The sequence below is a fragment of the Talpa occidentalis genome, unplaced genomic scaffold (assembly GCF_014898055.3).
Source record: "Talpa occidentalis isolate TD23 unplaced genomic scaffold, MPIMG_talOcc4v2.1 talOcc4.14, whole genome shotgun sequence".
Lineage (NCBI taxonomy): Eukaryota > Metazoa > Chordata > Mammalia > Eulipotyphla > Talpidae > Talpa > Talpa occidentalis.
Genome location: NW_023601433.1, coordinates 28636652 through 28655703, shown reverse-complemented (window position 1 = coordinate 28655703; position 19052 = coordinate 28636652). Strand labels below are relative to the sequence as shown.

General features: G+C 55.4%; 2 protein-coding genes across 4 annotated transcripts in view; one reads left to right on the top strand and one right to left on the bottom strand.

Annotated features, from left to right (window-relative positions):
* GNAZ (G protein subunit alpha z) overlaps nucleotides 1-6992 on the bottom strand; it is a 52175-nt gene extending 45183 nt beyond the window's left edge. The window contains exons 1-2 of one of the 2 annotated variants that reach the window (XM_037510241.2): nucleotides 6961-6992; nucleotides 2410-2472 (exon numbers count right to left, since the gene is read on the bottom strand). The gene's annotated coding sequence lies outside the window, so the exon portion shown is untranslated. The remainder of the gene's footprint in view (nucleotides 1-2409; nucleotides 2473-6960) is intronic. The other variant, XM_054694881.1, reaches the window with a different exon arrangement.
* The window catches only part of RSPH14 (radial spoke head 14 homolog), a 76910-nt gene extending 58521 nt beyond the window's left edge, over nucleotides 1-18389 (top strand). For both annotated transcript variants that reach the window (XM_037510244.2, XM_037510243.2), the window contains exons 5-7: nucleotides 14093-14318; nucleotides 16338-16474; nucleotides 18087-18389. In XM_037510244.2, the coding sequence (XP_037366141.1) occupies nucleotides 14093-14318; nucleotides 16338-16474; nucleotides 18087-18325 (602 nt within the window). In that variant the 3' untranslated portion in view covers nucleotides 18326-18389. The remainder of the gene's footprint in view (nucleotides 1-14092; nucleotides 14319-16337; nucleotides 16475-18086) is intronic.
* The last annotated feature ends 663 nt before the right edge of the window (nucleotides 18390-19052 follow it).

The following is a 19052-nucleotide window of genomic DNA, read 5'->3' as shown; positions in this document are numbered from 1 at the left end:
AATCCCGCATCCTGTTTCCACAGCACATATCACTAATCAACCTTGGCCACTTTTCTCCTGAGCCACAACTTCTCAACGCAGTGTGCATGGGATGTTCACTCCAGAGTTAGTATAAGAAATGAAAACTGGGCCTCCCTGGTGGTGCAGTGGTTGAGCGCTGGGTGCGAAGCTGCCCACAGCCTCTGCAGCACTGGTTTGAACCCCGGCCACGGGCAAGGGTCCCACATGGCACGCAGACCTCTCCTGCCGCCCGCTGCTCCCCTCAGCAGTGTACTTCGGTCCTTCTGCCTGCTCTGCTCCTCGCTCTGGCTCTGGTGAATTTTCTCACCCTCCCGCGCTTCTGACTGTACCCAGTGCTTGTATAAATAAATAAATATTAAAAAAAAAAAAAAGAAATGAAAACTGCCTGCACCCTGATCCAGCCCAGGGTTTCCCATGTAGAAAACTCCAAGGCCCAGAGAATGAAGAGGCTTCACCAGGGTTTCTATTACAGGCAGAGCAAGGACTAGAATCCAGGTCTTCTAACTTCCTGTTCAATGTTCTTTCCTCTACACTGAGCTGCCCTGATAAGCTAATCTCTGGGAACAGGGGCCACTCAGTTGTCACATGGCCACTGTGGGTACTATTTCCTTTATTGCCACTAGAACCTCATCTTGCCCTCATATGTCAGAGCTATGTGAATCCTCTGCATCTGATCTAGGCCTCACTGAATCACACCATGTCACTGAGGGGCCAGGTGTCAACCTGAGGTTCCAATTCCCGGAGGCAGGGACCTGCGTCTGTGAGGACAGCAGAGAAGATGGGCAGCCCATCTGAATGGATGACGAATGAATGGATGACGGTTCTGCTTGACGGCTGCTCAGTCAGTGGTGTCCACCATGCATGAGTGGTTTGTGTCTGGCAGTCAATCTAAGGCCTGAGACACATCACTTGAGACCCAAAGGCACATCCTCCCAGGAGCAGCACCTCTCCAATATGAAGGCTACAGCCAGCAGGAAGCCCAGAGCACCCGCATGGAAGTGGCTCAATACATTATGGTGGGACATATGCTTCACAGTCATTTCCTGAGTTGCTACTGTGGGCCAGGCTGGGCTCCGGGGACTGGATTCTCGGCTGTGAACAGTGGATGAAGGTCTTGACCTCATAGAGCTTATGTTCAGATCCAGGAGGGAGATGGTGAGCAAACAAAATAAATAAAAGAAGTAGGTTATACTATAATGGGTGCTAAGGGGAAAACAGAGGCAAGGAGGCTACAGGAAACGTGTGGGTGGGAACACAGGTGCTGTTCTAGAGAGAGGGCCCAGACAGGCCTCGCCTGAAATGAAAATACAGAACTAGAAGGTCTGAAGACCCTTTGCCAGGACAAGGATATATGTGGGCCCCATGTGGGAACCGTTGGTGAGAAGAGTAGTGGTGAGTGAGTCCTGTCCCTCCAGAGAAAAGGACAAGGCCTTGCTGCAGTTCACCAACCCTGCCAGAACAGGGCCAGCACCTAAGAACTGACAACAGCTACCACTCAATCAGCCTCCAGCATGGCAGGCCCAGGCAGCCTTCTGGTGCACCCTTCCCAGTGACTACCCAAGCAGATGGTGATCACCCAGGCTACCCTACCTACTGAGAACAAAGTCCTGAGGGATCCTGAATGCCCTCCCTGTAGCTAGCAAGTCCCTCGGGAGAGCCACCCCCATCTCCTCAGGTCTCAGTCTCCTCAACCGTAAAATGGAGGTAGAGATTGCATTTGTCCTCCTGCAAATGCCTTATCTGGGCTCTGGAGGTAATGTAAATGTCAAGTCCATTCTCCTCCACTCCAACCCCATGTCTCTGATCTCCACAATTCACAGGGGCAGGCATCACTGAAGGGGTCAGGGCTCAGGTCCAGCCCCATGGCCAGCTCCCGCTCCACACAGGGAACTGTACCCCCAGCTCCCTATCCCAAGGGCAGGGGCCAGGGCTGTGCAGGGGGGCAGCCTTCTGAAGGTTTGCACTGACCAGAGCCTGTGGTCATGACCCCAGGCATGGCGGGTGTGGACAAGCCCTCCAGGATGGGTGTGTTTCTGGTGAGAGGCTGCTAGAAGGAAGGCTGGGTTTGACACTGTAAGGCCCCTCCCTGCACCACGGCTTTTAACAGTCTCACTTCTTAGCACTTTTTGATGGATTCTCCAGGGACATCTCTAAAGAGAGTTATACCTTAATTTAGAAGCAAATAACTCAAAACTCTGTGATGTAGCAGGTTTCTTTGGAAAAGAGACGAATTCAAGGAAGCCATTGTGTGTGAAGCCGCCCGCCTCGCTCACCCAGGGCTTGCCAAGAGGAGTGCTCAGCCCTTAACCCTGGAGCTGTGCTCCTGCCAAGAGGCCTGAGGCCTGCGGGGGGTCAAGGCATACAGGGGGGGATAGAAGCAACACTCACAGGAAGCCTGGGTGAGGGTCACAGGCGGGCTCTGAATAGTCCGAGGTGCCAAACACAGACCACCTGCCAAAGAGAAGGGAATGGTGGGGAGATTGTACTGTCTTCACAGCCTGCTTCCCAAGTGTGGCCACCGGCAGCCACATAGAGCCCCATGTCTGGCTGAATGCTCTGCTGTTGGCCTTGAAATGTTTAATAATTTTATTTATTTATTTATTTAAAGATTTAATTATTTATACAAGAACCGAGGTACAGGCCAGATGTGCGGGAGGGTGAGAGGATTCACCAGAGACAGAACAGGGAACAGAACAGGCAGACTGACGAAATACACTGCTGAGGGGAGCAGCGGGCACAACAGGAGAGGTCTGCAGCGCCATGTGGGACCCTTGCCGGCCGGCTGGGATTGAACCGGGCACTGCAGAGGCTGCGGACAGCTTCACAGCGTGGCATTCAACCACCTGCGCCACCAGGGGAGGTCCTGTTTAATAATTTTAAAGAAGAGGCCCCACAAATTATGTCACTGCTCCTGCCCATGTTGCTTAATCCCCATGGACCCCCCGCCCCCGCCCACTGTAGTGGCCCACTGTCCTGGGGGTACCCTCTTCTGCAGCCCCAGGTCACTATCACAACTCTGCTCTCATCTCACTTGCTTGTCAGTCCTCCATCTCTTTTTTGGGTGCTTCTTCTCAGATCACATTCTGAGTCATCCAGGCCCCAAGGCTCAGTCCAATTGCATCTGGTCCCACAAACCTGGTGCTGAGGACTCCAGGTTTCTGCCTCCAGTCTTGCTCTCCCCTCTGACTGCCACAATTGCCTGTATCTACCAAAGTCTAACCCAACTCCAATTCCCCACCTCACGAATCAGTCTTTCTATATATTCCTCCCCAGCTATCCTTTCAGAGCTGTCCTCCCTCTTCTCCATCCAGCAGCTACAACTGCTCCTCTTTAAAATAAATCCCCAATTCAACTGCTTTTCACTACCTCTACTGTCCTGCCCAGTTATACCAGCAGCCTCCTTGTCCTAAATGTTGCGATGGTCTCCAGTGGCCTTCCAGTCTAGCCCCCAGGACCGTCAGTCAGACAGATCTTTTGTAAGTGCAACTGGCTCAAGTCTCTCCTCTGCTCCAAATTTGCCAAGGTTTTCCCACCTTGGTAAGGTCTGTGGAGACCCACTTAACCTGCTCCTGCAACCCCCACCTCCCACCCATTAGGCTCCCACCCCTGATCTTCTGTTGTGACCTCAAAGCAGATAAACTGTGTTGGCCTCAGTGCCTTTGCACCTGTAACTCCCCTCCTGGTATTCTTCCCTGTCAGAAACAACTCACCCATTGTTTCTCTATGGCACTGTGCCATCAACCCCTCCACAGAGAGATGCCCCCCTTTTTGTTTTAGTTTTCTCCTATCCTACCTGGCCTGCATTTACAAATGTGCTGTGTTCGTCTCTTCTGATCTGATGTGAGAGCTGAGAGTGGATGCCATGTCTGTCCTGCTCTTTGCCTTGTCTGTGAACCTGACAGCACTTACCAGTCAGCAGGCACTGATGAATATTAGCTGACTGACTGAATGAATGAGTGAATGAGCCTTGTAAGGTTCTGCTTCCTTGGGCCCATGTACATGGAAAGCTGATGTCTCCTCCCATGTGGTGCAGGATCCATGCATTGGTCCTGTCAGTTCACTCCCATGAAGCCCCACCCCAGGCAGTATGGATGTTCAGAAGGGGTCAAACTTGTGGAGAGAACCTGGGCAAGAACTGGTGCTCTGTTTATAAATGAGAAAGAAGCTTAGATACAATGAGACAGGGTCAGGGCCTGATCCAGGTCTTCTTCTCTCCCTGCGCCATGGACCCTTCCATGCCTCTCCCCAGTCTGCATAAGCTGCATTGGGGTCAGTGCCCTGGGCTCCAGACTGGAGTAGATCCTTGTCATATGCCTTAATATCTCTTGTCTATTTCCTTTTGCCCTCCTCCTTCCTGCCAAGTAGAGCTACAGGCCTGCCACTAGAGGCTCAGTTACCCAGGTTTCCTTCCTGGGGTTTGTGGGAGAGCAGTGTGCTAATCTGCCTATTCCAGAGTTCCTGGTAGTCTGGTTGTGGTCAGCAGCAGTGAAAATGCCCTACAGCGCTTATTGTTTTAGTTTTTCTGAGGGCTACAGTACAGGGCTATCTTGTCCTCACCTCCAGGAAAAGAAGGTGTGTCACACACTGTCATTGCATTTACACATGAGACAACCACAGGGCTAGGGCAAGGTCAGATGACTAAGGCCAGACCCCAAGTCTGAGGCCAGACTCCTCCCAGCCATTCATCTCTCTATCCTATCCGCTTCTCAGCAAGGGTCTGGGCAGCTTTGTCAAGTCCATCTGGTTACCCAGAAGTTCCTGAAATCACCCTTGAAGCTCCTGAGATCCAGACCTAGACACTTTTCCTCCTGGGACTCTAGGAAACAGAAAAGCTGAGAAGCTAGGGACAGAGGGAGGAATTCATTCCCTGAGTCCCAAACCTAGAGTCCCACATCAGGCAACAGGCACAAGAGTGCAGTGCACACTGCACGCTCTGCGGGCAGGCAGAAGGTTCTGCTTTCCTTGCAGCAAACTGGGCCTCAGCCAAAAGCTAAAAGTGGGTGTGTGTTTGGGGACGGGATGGGGAGGGGGCAGGCCACACAGATGAGTAACAAACAGCCTCTCAGAGACAGAGCAAAAACATCCCTGAGCAAGCTAGCAAGCAGATCTAGGGCAGAAGGTGACTGGGAGGCCTTCCTGGGGGAGGGATTGTGTCTTCTTCACCTCCAGTCTCAGAAAATCAATGTCTGTTAGAGGAACACACGAGAAGAGTTTTAAACCAAATGTTGTGTCTCATCGTCTCCGAAGTATGGGAAATGCTTAAGGCACACCACTTCATTCTAGCATGGCCAGACCCTCCCATGCCATCAGCCCCTCTACAGCACTGCCTGAAAGTATCCACATCCCAGAGGGACAGACTCACCAGCTAGACTGTCCAAAATAGGCAGGTCCATCCTGGCTAGGAAGGGGGCTGGCTGGTTACTTAGCACCTGGCCCTGCCCAAGGGCAGTCCAAGTCTGCGAGAAGCCCCCCCCTGGTCTTTCAAACTCTTCCCAGGTCCACCCCAGCTCCTGGGTCACAGGTGTCTGCTATGGGGTGGTTACTTTCGCTCAGCTTCCTCAGCAACCCGCCTCCCACACCCCCATATACCTCTCCCACCATACCTCTTGGACCTTCCTTTCCTGTGCTCCTGCCAGACACAAACTCCCAAGAGCACTCTCTGTGCATAGGTCCATTTTCTCCCCTTTGCTTGCAGTGCCCACCCAAACCGCACCTGAGTCCTTCGAGCTCCAGCTGAAATGTCACTTTGCCCAAGAGGCCCATTTAACCCCAGCCCAGGTCACCTCTGCAGCATCCCTGCCCAGGTCCCTAAATCCACACTCAGGGTTGGGTTATCTGAGCAGAGACATTTCTCCCTTGTGGAGTGGTGAGTCAGTGGGTGAGGGCAGGCTCAGTTCACCTCTTCCACCCCAGCGCCAGGCCCTGGGGGAGCAAACACTCAGTAAATATTTGCTTAATCGAATTTGGCCAAGGAGCCTACTCCAGACCAAGCCGAAGGCAGCGGGACTCAGTCCCCAAGGCAGGGAAATCACTTGGGCAGAAAGGAGCCTGTCAGGGGCTGGGCGGCTTCCCGCAGCCGGCAGACCTCGCCTAGGAGGCGGGTCGCTCCACCCCGAGACACCGACTCCAGGGAACCCTGGTCTCAGCACCGCCTTCCCATCCTCTCCTCCCTTGTAACAGAGAACCCTAATTCTTGGCCTAGGCGGATTCCTGCCATCACCACCCAGAGAGGCTCAGCACCGCCCTGAAGGCAGAGCCCCCTCCGATCTCCTGCAGGATACCGAGCCCCAGCCCCGAGGCCCTCACACCCCTCCCCCAAGACACCCCCACCGCCTTTTAAGGGAAAAAACATTGAGCCGGCAAAATATCTCAATCGCAGCGGGTCGATACTCATCTCTCGCTCTAAACGCCTCCCGGGAACCTGGTCGCCGCAAGAGCAATGACCGAAAACTGAGTCGTCGGTGCCCGGACGCAGGCCTGCGGCGCCCGGTGCTCCCGGCCAGCCCAGGCCACGCGCCGGCGACCCCGCAGCCGGGGGGCGCCTCCCGCCAGCCTCGCCCGGACGCGGACCCCACCTCAGCCACGCTCCGCAGGTCGCCGGCCGGGCCGAGCTCCGCACCAGCGGCTGCTGGGGGCGCCGGCGGCCGGCGCGGCATCCCTGACGGTCTCTGCCCACCCTCGCGGGCCGGCAGCCGCCACCTCCCCGCGGCTCCTCGGCCGGGCGGCGCCCCCTCCCCGCACCCACCTGGCCCGCGGCCGCCCCTGCCCACCTTGCGGGCATCCCCGCCCTCGCGGGCATCCCCGCAGCTGCACCCCGGCGACCCCGGCCGAGGCGGATCCCCGGCACAAAGGCCCGGGTGGGGGTGGGGTGGGCGCCCGGGTCCCCCGCCCGGACCCCCGCGGCTCGGCCGCCCGCCCGGGCGCAGGTCGCTCACTCACCTCCGGGTCGCCGCGCGGTGCATCGGCCGAGCCGCTCCGGGCGGGGCGGGGCGGGGCGGGGCGGCGAGCGCGGGGCCGCGGCGCCCTGGTTCCGCACGACGCGGGCGGCGGCGCCCGCGCGGGGACGTGACCGGACCGCGGGCGGCGCACACGCTCCGGCCCGCCTGACTCCCTCCGCCCGCCCTCCCGCGCAGCCCGCCGCCCGCCCGCGGGTCCGCCCGCCCCGCGCCGCGCCGCGCCGCGCCGCGCCGCCGCCGCCGGCAGGAGGCGGAGCCGCGAGCGCAGCGCGTTGCCAGGCCAACCGCGGGCGGGGGGCGGGGGAGGGGGTGGCCGCGGGCCCGCCGGGCACCACGCGCCGGGCGCCGCCGCCCCGCCACGAGCGCCGGCTCGCCGTTGGTTGGGCCAGGGCGGCTGACGGACGCGGGCGCGGCCCAATGGCGATGGGCGGGGGCGGGGCCGCGGCTCCCCGCGCGCGCCGCACACTCGCACGCGCCCGCCGCGCAGACCGCCCGGGCCCCCGGCCGCGCCCAGGCCCGCGCGCCCACCCGGCCGGACCCCTGATCGCCGGCGCCGAGGTGTGGCCTGACCGCAGCGGATGTGCCGGCGCGCTCCGCCGCTCGTGCGCTCGTGCTGGGATTCGAACCCAGCGCAGCTCTTTGCGAGCTGCGCGACCTTGGGCAACCGACTTCTCTGAGCTTTTCTGTTTTGCAAAAGTGGGGCTAGTGGCACCACCTTTCCTGGATTGTCGCGACAGTTGCCGGTCGGTGAAAGGGTATGCCGAATCCTAAAGGTTTGCGCTGGTGAGGTTTGTGCAGAAATGGGAGGGGACATTAGTCATCATTGCGGCTCCTGGGCCCAGCGTGTCGGGGCTCCTTAGGGTACTTGGCAATCCCAGTCAAGGAAAGGAGAGGACAGAGAGGGACCAAGGAGCTGTCCCCCATACCAGACAAAGGTGTGGGAGCCAGCTAAGTTGGGATCTTTGAGAAGCTTTCCAAAATGCACCCGAGGGAGTCTGCAAAATTTTGCTTTCAATTTCAGGAGGCCTCAGAGTCAGGAACCCTTCACTCCTGTGCATGAAGGACAGACCAGAGGGCCAACAGCTCTCTCTTTCATTACTGAAACCTGAACCTTTGAGCCTCCTGGCGCATCCCAAGTAAAATCCAGGTGCTTCCAACCAACACCTTACTGGTGGAATAATAAGGATCACCTCCGCTGTTACCTCCGCTGAGCAGAAACACCACAGGAGATTGGTGGGATGGTGGCCCCTGCAAAGGTCTGTGATCCAAAGGCAGAGGTAGTCAGGCCCTGCCAGCTGGACACTGGCATCTCAACATCATTTCATAACCTCTCCAGCAACGTTTCCTCCGCTGTGAAATGAAGACCATGTATATACTGCATACTCCAGGATCCTGGGCCACCTGTGAAGATGTAGCCTTAACTCTCAGGGACAGGACAGATACTGGTTATGAGCATCCTGAACGTAAGGGAAGCAGGTGCCACTAGCCCGACCATGTACCATGATTTGGCCTGGTGCTTGCTGGAGCGGGCCAATGAGAACTAGAGGAATCAGGCTCATATTTGAGGGCCTTCTCTCTGTACATGTCCCACACACCACCATACTGAGTCAGGCTGGGCTTCTGCCTGGATGCCCACATAGAGACCAATGGCTGTAATACCAGGAAGGTGATGGACAGGCCCTGCTTTGGGTGACTCAGAAGTCAGGGGGTTGGAGTGAAGGCCTAGCTTTGCCCCATCACCCCATACCCTCAGGTGAGGTATTTCATCTAGCTGCATGTCAGTTTCCTCTTCTGTCAAAAGGGGACACAAACTGTCCCTAAAGGGTGATTCTGAGGTTATCTTGCATAGGAAATGCATACTGGCACATGTTCAGAAATGGAAGAGGGCAGTTTATGCTATGGGATCAAGGGTCAGAACAGAGCTGTTTGTGGGGGCAAACCTAGAGGCAAGTGTAGAATGACCCCCTCCAGCAGAGTGCAGGTGTGAGGTCAGAGGCTATGCAAGGAAGAACCCAAGGGGGTTCACTGCTGCCTCCTGACCTTGGTGGCCACCACCAAGTGAGAGGTCACCTGGTGTCAACCAGTGATTGCAGCCCCTCCATTTGCTACTGGGCACACAGTTCTTATTTCTCTTGTTAGTGTTTTTTTTTTTTTTAATTTTTTCATAGAAGAACTGAGGTGCAGGCCAGAGTTGCAGGGGGGTGAGAGGATCCACTCGAAACAGAGTGAGGAGCACAACAGATCTACTGAAATACACTGCTTAGGGGAGTAGTGGGCAAGACAATAGAGATCTGCTGCACTATATGTGGGCCAGCTCCCTGACTGGGGATCAAACCAGGCCACAGAAGTGACAGCGCTGAGATTCAACCCCTAGGCTACCAGGGAGGCCCTGGACACGCAGTTCTAGGCAGAGTTCAGGGATTTTTTTTTATAAAAGATTTATTTATTTATTTATGCATATAAGAGCTGGGGTACAGGCCAGAGATATGGGGGGGGGGGGTGAGAGATTCCACCAGAGACAGAGTGGGGGAACAGAACAGGTAGACTGACTAAAATACACTGCTGAGGGGAGCAGCGGGTGAGACAGGAGAAGTCTGCTGCGCCATGTGGGTTGCTCCCTGGCCTGCCGGGGATCGAATTCGTGCTGCAGAGGCTGCTGATTGCTTCACAGTGTGGTGCTTAACTCTGCACCACCAGGGAGGCCCCAGAGTTCTGGGATTTATAAAGACTGGGCCCTGGCTGGTAGGCCTTCCTGTCTCCTAAGGCAGGGACAGACAGCAGGACATTAATCCACCATTACAGTTGCTCGAAACCCAATGGAAGAAATCCACAGGGGGGGCACTGGACCTCCAGGACAGCTTCCTGGAGGAAAAAACACTTGAGCTAAGGTCATGAGGTGGTCTGTGACACAGGGCAGCAGAGGTGCTTTCTAAGGTGGCAATGGCACTGGGTAGGAAGGAGCATGAATCCTGAAGAACAGGGAAAATCCAGTGAGCTTGTGAAGGTGCCAAAATATGAGACGAGAGTGGGGCTGGGAATAGTCACATGGTGCTGGTAGCGCTTGGGTAGGATTGGGGACGTTGGCCTAAGAACAAGTGGAGCATTTTAAGATTAGCTTTTTAAATTTGAGAAGGAGGTTGGCAAGCTTCTTTTTTTTTTTCATATTTAGACATGGTCCCACAATGTGAGATGTGCTAATAGGCAGAATCAAGTAAGAAAAATGTCAGCTAAGCCCAAAGAAAATAAGAAAGCAGAGAAGTCAGTCCATGAAGCCAAGTTCCACATAGGGCCATGGGCTCATGAGGCCTGTGTGTGTTAGGAGACGGCCATGGAGAGAAGGGGCTGGGCATGGCAGTGGGGAGTTGTTGGGAGACTAGGGCCAAAGGGGGGCCCACATGAGAGGGGAGGCCGGAGGAAGGAATGGTACTTGCTTAGGGAAGTGGCTGGGAACCAGCAGAGTCCCAGAGCCTTGGGAAGAGAGTGTCAAGAAGAAGGAAAACTTGGTCAACCATGTCATGTGCTACTCCAAGGTGTGTGCCTGGAGTTTGGGCCACACAAGGCTAAAGCTGGCCAGGTGGGTCCTGGTGAGTTGTGGTAGGCCCAGGGAGCCAGGTACAGATGCGTGGTCTCCTGAAGCCTCACTGGTCAGGAGAATAGGACTGGGGGATACCAGCTGGGGTTTTCTGGTGGAAAGAGGAAAGGGGTCCCAGTGATTGAGCCCAACTGGCACCTCACCAGCCCAGCAGGGACAGCCAGCTGAAGAGTGACTCCTAGAGGAGGTGTCTACCACTCCCCCAGGAAATAGCCAAACCTCCACCACAGGGGGTTCCATGCCATGGGCGTCATGACCCCCCTTAATTCCGGCAGAATTTTCTGGCTCATCAACCATGAGCCAGAAAACCTGTTCAGGAACCCAAGCCACACCCCCTCTTCCCCACCACAGGGACACAAGGCCCTCCACGCATAGATAACTTTGCCCCTCTTCCCCCCATGAAGCTAAGCTTCCCCAGGCTTCTCTCCCTACACATCCAGGGCCCCCAGTCCCTGGAACTCTTCATGTATACATGTGCCAACCTTTGCTGTAAAGACAGTCCCAGGGGCCTCTCTGGTGGTACAAGGGGTTAAGCACCAGACTATGACGCAATCTGCAGCCTCTGCAGCACGAGTTTGATAGGCCGGCCAGGAAGCTACCCACATGGTGAGGCAGACATTTCCTGCCTTGCCCGCTGCTCCCCTCAGCAGTGTATTTCGGTCAGTCTGCCTGTTCTGTACCCCACTCTGTCTCTGGTGAATCCTCTCACCCCCCCACATCTCTCGCCTGTACCCCAGCTCTTGTATGCATAAACAAATAAATCTTAAAAAAAAAAAAAAAAAGACAGTCCCAGCAGACTCTCCCACTAGCATCCCCACTTCGGGAGGGTGGACCACTGACTGCAGCCCCCTCCTGGCTGGCTCTTCTATGTGTGCCACCTGTCCTGATCCCCCAATCCCCGCCCAGCAATTCTCAGGCTGTGACTGAATGGGTTGATTTCTCTGTTTTGTTTCCTTGGGGTCTGTGTGCCCCCCACCCCACTTGAACAAGCCATCCATAGATCTGGGTTAGTTATAAATAGCCAGGCCTGCAACTCTCCTTGTAGCTGAAAAGAAGCAAAGTGAACGAGCAGAGAGGCACACCCGGCACGCGTTTTATTTTTAATCTCCCTCTGTCTCAAAATGAACCCGGTCGCGGTGCTCAGCGTTTCTAGGAGTAGAGACCCAAGACAAATGCCTGAGAAGTAAACCCCAAGCTGCTGAGGGACCTGTCTGCTGTGTGACCTGCATGGCCTCTCTGGGCTTCCTCACCTGTGGGGCACAGTGGAGGCTGTCACCTCCAACTCTTCAGACTTCTGACTTCGCCTCCTTCCCTCCCTCTGCTTTCCCCCAGCCTGTAGGCATCCCTTTTCGATGTTCTAACAGCAGCTCCTCTCCTGGGAATCCCCATTCCCCCAGGAAGTTCAGACCAGAGGCAAGTGAGGCCACAACTGAGCCCACATGTGCCTCACTCCCAGCCCTTTCTTTCTCAGGTGTTCCGCAGTCAAGAGCCTGATCACCCCTTAGCCAGTAAAATCCTTCTTAGGTCAAATGATCATCTCCCCACTATGACTGTGCTGAACCCATGGAGGGTCAGGCAGGTAGGGAGCCCTAGGACAGGAGCAGGAGCAGGAACAGAAGGCCCAGGAGTCACCCCTGGGAGTGGCTTGACTGGAGGCGAGGTTTGAATGTGAGGTGTCCTCGAAGGTGGGCCCATTTTCTGCATCTTTGATCAAGTTCCTAAGGGTGGACGTCCTTTGGCCTAACAGGTGATTTTGCAGGGGTGGACAGTGCAGCTCTTTGAGCCTACTCCTCACCCCTCACTCTTACCCCACAGATCCTAGCTTGAGACTCAGAGTCGGCAGAGATTCTTGTGCTAGGCCCAGGTGACCCTTACACGGACCATGTTGCCACCCACTACCTCAGTGATATTGCACGACCCTTGACCAGGTAGACCGTGTCAATGATGAAAAAATTAGACTCCGAGAGTTTAGGAAACTTGTCCAAGGTCACACAGCTGGATACATTTAGGAGTCCATCCTAGGCTTGTTGGAAATATGTATTCTTCAAAGAAACCAATACTCCTGAAGCAACAGAAAACTTCCTGGGTTGTGAGTGTGCTGAGAAGTAATGAGGCAGAGCTCGCTGCTCCACCACTGTGCATCAATGAGAAGCTGGCCAGGGACACTGGGAGCCACTGGACAAGCCGTCTGGTCTCTTCACCCCCCTCACCCCAGGCACCTGCCATTTGATGTCCTCGGGGAGTGAGGGAAGAAGGCTGGCTGGGGTGATGTCTTCAAAGAGGAAATCCCTGGTGTTAATTGGCACTCAGAGACCTTTAGGCTAATTAACCTGTTTATTTGTCTCTCTAGAGTAAATTAGAGGGTTTAGCTGGGGAGGGCGGAAGAGAAGTATTTGCCAGTGGCCACCCCCTTGGGGGCTATGGGTGACTTCACAGTGGGTGGTATGGGCTGCGGGGAAGGCAGGGAGAGGGTGGGCTGCAGGACAGTAGTGATGGGCCACGGGCCTACCTTGGGGAAGGGTGGCCCTGCCCAGTGACACCCTGCGCGCTTCTCCGTGAGGGCTGCTCTGGGTACTCACGGGCTGGGACCTGGGGGTCTGGGTGCAGCCTGGGTGGGCTCTGGGTTCTCCTCCAGGTAGCGCCTTGCAGACATTCCCCAGGAGGGGAAGGAGCAAGGTGGCACTCTTTACAGGTTCAGCATACTGAACTTCTCCCTGTTCTGTACCCCAGCTGTGCCATGTGGAGCCCCCATCCTTCAGGGCACTAGGGATCTTGGGCAGGGTCTGTGGATTTCCTATTACCTTTTGTAAATCTTCCACCAGGGACTCCCTATCAAGTTCTTCCTGTACCCAAGGACCAGTTAGGTAGGTCTGGGACCTCCAGTAGCTTAGAGATATTGTAGGTGGGAAGAGGCCTTGACTGCCCCCCCCCCCCCGCATAGTACAAGGTGAGGAAAATGGGGTGGCATCTGCTTCTGTTTAAGGCTGATGCCATGCAAATCACAGGTGACCAAAGGCTGGCATCTTTTGGGGTCCTTTGAGGCCTCACAACCTCTACCTCATCCCTGCTAGTCACCCACAGTTTCCTACTGGCTGCTCAGGAAGGCAGCAGGAGATATTTGCAAGTCATCTCCTCAGCACCCTCTCCTCTCCCCCCCAACTCAAGAAGACTTATTCCTTGTTCCTGCATGCTACTCAGCTTGGTGGGAAGTGACTGACCCACCCTCACCCTCAGGGCTCTTTCTTTTTTTTAAAGATTTATTTATGCATACAAGAACTGGGGTACAGGCCAGAAGTGCAGAGGGTGAGAGGATTCACCAGAGACACAGTGGGGAACAGAACAGGCAGACTGACTGAAATACACTGCTGAGGGGAGCAGTGGGTGAGACAGGAGAGGTCTGCTGCACCATGTGGGTTAGCTCCCTGGCCAGGAGTTACTGAAGAGGCTGCAGATAGTTTCATAGAGCTGTGCTTAACCCCTTGCGCCACCAGGGAGGCCCTCAGTGCTCTTTCTTGTCTGGCAGGGGCCCAGGGCATTATCAACAGCGGCCTGATCCCTTCACTGGTGTGGAAGCTGCAGAAGGAGGAAGAGGAGATCCAGGTGCTTCTCCTGGACACACTGTCCTTCTGCCTGATGGAGGATGCCTCCGAGGCGCTGAACAGCCGCGTGGTGCCCATCCTGAAGGAGAAGCTGCTCAGTACCAACGAAAACATTCGCAGCAAAGCTGCCCGCACGCTCATTGCTGTCAGGTGAGGTTTGGCAGCATGGGGAGGTGGGAGCAACTGCTCCCCTTGGCTTTCTGCTGAAACTTAGCGGGCAGTTGAGCTGCCCTGGACTCCCAACCAGCGGAGGGGCCATCAGCCACCCCGGGGCCTGCTTGTGCAGTGCAAAGGAGGATGCTGCAACTGAAGAGGACCCTCTCCCTTGGGTGACCACTGTCTGTTGGCCCGAGAATGCCCCGAGCTTAGCCCTGACAGTCTTGTATTTCAGGAAACCCCCTGTCCTGGGCAAAACCAGATGGTTGGTCACCCTCCAAAAAGAAGGCAAGCATGGAACACAACTGGGGATCACGGTGGTTACTAAGCTCTCAGTGTGTGCAGGCAGTGTCCACAGACTTCACCTTTAGACACTACCTGAAGGAAAGGAGTGACTTCCCCTTGTAGATGGGGAAATGAGGTGCTGTATGTCCAGTAGCCTGTGACCCAAGGTGACACGTATCACATTCTAAATCCTGGCCTGGCACCTGAGAAAGCATAACACCCCCTGGGAGCTGGGGGTGAGGGAGGCAGGTGATGTGTGATCCCAGACAGTGACACTTCTGAAGGATGGGGGTCAGCCCTGCCGCCCAGTTCTGTGGCCTCCTCCCTTAATTGGGGCACCTCTGTCAAGTATGGCCTCTGAGTCTGGCCCCTGGGAGACTTGTTAACATGCAGATCCCAGGGCCCCACCTTAACCAGATCATCTCAGGTCTTTGCTCAGATGTGCTTACCCAGTGAGGCCTCTGAGAGTGTACTTTCTCTACATAACAGCGGCCTCCCAGCCCTGCCTGTACTTTTCACCGTTCCAAACTGTTTCATGCATTGTCCCCAAGGGCAATGCCTGAGGACAGGACTTTGCTCTTTCTGCTGCTTGAGACCAGGGCTTCAAAACAGGTGGAGGTTTGCTCCCGATCCTGGGAGACATGCAGCACCATCCAGAAACATTTTTGGTAGTTCCAAACTGGGGGTCAGGGGGTGCTCTTGGCATTGAGTGGGAGTGGCCAGGGGTGCTGCTCAACATCGTACAGTCCACAGTGCCCACTGAAGAATTACCTGGCCCTGAACATCAGTGGTGCTGAGAGTGAGACACCTGGCTCTTGCCTCAATGTCCTGACCAGGGCCAGCATGTACCAGGTGCTATCAGTACTCTCTGCAGGAATGAATGAAGGTGATGTCTCGCCGCAGGTGGGGCCCAATATCTATATCTTTGATCAGTTTCCTGAGGGTGGATGTCCACTGGCCTCGAAACTCAACAGCTTCACAGTGACAGCATTGGCTAACCCTGCGCTTCCAAACCATGTTCCCAAGACATAAGAGCCCGTGTCTTTTCAGATGTTATTAACTGTTCTGCCAACATGAGGGTTCTGTGGGTTGCAAAGTTTGGGGAAGGCTGATGAAACTGAGTGACTTCAGTTCCTTGCTGCAGGACAAACGTGTGTTATGAGGCTTTGGTAGGACCTGTTAGCAACGTTTCCTGGCCCAGGGAACCCTTCTTTTTTGGGGGACAGTTTTGGCCTTCTCACAGGGAAACACTCAGGGGGTCTACCACTCTGTTTCACAGCTTCCTACAATTCCAGGATTAGAAGTGACCTAAAAAGTCATCTTGCCTGAGTGCTTCCTGGCAACTTGCTGCTGTTTGTGTAGCTTAGCCCATCCTGGCCAGCTCTGCTGCTCACCCCTGGGTTCTGTTCCTCCTGGTTCTGGGGCGAGGGGCAACAAAATGTCTAGTTTCTTTGAGTGATGCCTTGGGGGCAAAGTTCCATCACCCTCTACTCCTGTATGGTCCCACATGTGGTAGCCCCAGGCTCTGCTCCCTTGTCATCTGAGCTTGGGGTTGAGACCTCAGCTTCACACTAGTGCTGCCCTACACCCTGGTCCTTCATCCAACCTAGACCACCAGGGATTATCCCAGCACAAATCCTTTTCTCCAGTGTCCCCCTGAGAGGTCCAGGGGCCTGCCTCCCTCGTCCTCCCAAGCAGAGTCACCCAGCTTTCACTTCTCTGACCCAGCATCCCTCTGGACGGCAAGAACCAGGTGTGGAAATGTGATGTCATCCCCATCCTTGTGCACCTGCTGAAAGACAATGACGTGAATGTGCAGGCCAATGCCGCAGGGGCCCTCATGTACGCCACAGTGACCACTGAAGGTGAGGCAGCCTGCTGACTGGGTGTGCTGGCGGGAGGACAGGGAGAACAAATGCCATCAATGGGGACATTTGTAAGCAGAGAGGTGACCTCAGCCCCGAGCCCCGGCACACAGCTGGTCTTGTCATCGGCATCCCAGGTATTGTCCCCTCCCCACCCTGCCAGAATACTCCTGTGGTGGTTGAAGTCCTTTCAAGTTTGGGTCCTAGGCTCCACCCTTCCTTCTTCTTGGTCACAGTGGGCTTGCCTGCCCGCGCCCCTCCCTGGTCACCCACATTAGGCTCTCTTGTCCCTTCCTACCAGGCTATTGTCTGGGTCTGGATTTCCGGCCTCTGATCCAGGACCTTGTGAGCCATGATCCTGAGATTGATTTGCTTGCTAGCCATGATTCTAAGCAAACGCTGGAGTTCCTGCTTCCCTGTGTTTCTTGATAGAAATTACCTTTCTCAGTGTGAGAAGTGGAAGTATAAGACAAGTGGAGGAATAAGATTATGTCTCCAAGCCCCCAGCCCCAACCCTGACTCTAGCCAGCCGAGCATTCATGCTACGCAGAGGGATGGCCATGGATGGCTTCCATACTTGGAGGCCATGACCTCTGAAACCATCTGACCTTTCTCACAGGCCTGCACTCATGGTACCTGTGCTTCCTTGGACTTCTAATTCTCAGTCATCATACTGCAAAGCCCCCAGAGTCAGGCCTCCCGCCCACTCCCCCCACTTTCCCTAATGGTGGAATGTGAGATGTACCAGTGCAGTGTGGTTGCGGTTTTCCCAGAGTCTACTGCTCCCTTTCACTGTTCAGTCAGGATGCCAGGGCAGGTGCTGCCCTGTATGTCTATCTCTTAGGCATCAGCAGGGCAGTATCTCTACCTGGGCAATTTCCAGAACCTTGAGATGTGAAGCCCCTGTGAGACTCAGTCTTAACATGGGTCATCTATGGTTTGGTAGGAGTGTCAGAGTGATGAGTGACAGAAGGGAGCAGGGCAGCAGGCCAGGGGCACAGGCCAGGGGCAAAGCATCCTCTGGGTGGGGCATGGCCATTGACCCAGAGGATAATGGGAGTTAGTAAGGCAAAGGAGCAGTGGACATGCTGCTGCAGCAAAGCAAAGAGCACGCTGAGCGCAGCCGGAGCGTCAGGGCAGAGGAGCAGCCACTCAGCCTTTTAGCAGGGAAGGGTGGGGGGAGGCAGTGAAGGGAGGGTATCGCCTTTTCATGTTCATGTTGACGCCCCTCCCTAGACTGTAAGGGCCACGAGGATGAGAATGGAGTGTGCTTTGTGACTGGTTCACAGTATTGAATAAATATTTGCCATATAAATATAGGGTTGGATTTTAATTTTTAAAAGACTGTATTTGTTGCTTTGTGAGGACTGGATTGTGGGACAGACCCAGGGTGGATGGGGAGAAGCCAGTTAGGGGGCTTCAAGGGTAGGAGACCTGGCCTAGGCTGGAGGCAAAGGAGGGCTTGCGGTGGGGAGTTGTGAGAGAGGGAGCCCGGGGGAAGGGTGGCATCTGCCAGACACTATGAAGGCTGGAGGGTGGCCAGAGGACTGGGGCATGAGAGGAGTTGGGGAAGAGAGCCCCCTCATGAACACCTGGTGTTGGTGACCCACAGGAAAGTATGCAGCCCTGGATGCAGAGGCCATCCCCCTTCTCCTGAAATTGCTGAATTCCCCCTTGAGCCAGGCACGCCTGAATGCTGTCAAGACCCTCACCATGCTGGCCGAGGCCCCTGAGGGCCGAAAGTTCCTGCAAGCCTGTGTGCCCAACTTCCGTAGACTGGAGTTAGATATCAGCATGGCTGTGCGGCGGGCGGCACAGATCGCCATCCAGGTCATCGAGTGGAAACCCTGAGTCTGTCCTACTGGGCCAGACCTGATAAACGCCATGCCTCAATAAATTGGCTGAATCTCTTTATCTTGCATCTGAATGGTAGTTTATTTTCTTGGAGCACTATCACATCTCACTTTCTTTTGCCAATGTAGGAACACCAGGTTTCAGGTGGCCAGGAAGGGGTCATGGGCTCAACCCAGGGCCCAGTAACAGGAGGGAGGTAACTACTCTGTGCTGGGACCAAGCATCCTCTCAGCGGTAGAGAGCAGAGCCGAGGCCTGGAGGGACAAGGTATGTGTGGGGGGAGGGAGTTGCAGGGGAAAGGAAGACAGCTGAACCAGGCATCACCCAAACTTTGCACATTCCAGTGACCAGATGCTTGGGCACACCCTTGCTCAGTGAGGTCTGCCCCCTTTTCACCTTGAGCTGCAGGAAGGAAGGTCAAAAGTGCAGCCCCACAGTGGGGGCATGCTGGAAGAGGATGCCCCCAAGGAGGCCCAAGGAGGGTCATTCTGTAAAATATTTCCTCCAAATAACTGGATTCTTCTCCATAGCCTGGAAGTGATCTGAGTAAGCGCTGGCACTGGCCTGGAGGCTGACCACACCTGTCTGCCTCCCCCAGGGTGGTCCTCTGTGTCTCTATCTGTCTCTCTTCTCCTATTCTGTGAAACTGGCTCAGGAGGTTTGAGTGTTAGAGGTAGGCATCCAGGTATGCATGGGAATCCCTTAATTTCTCTTACTCAACCCT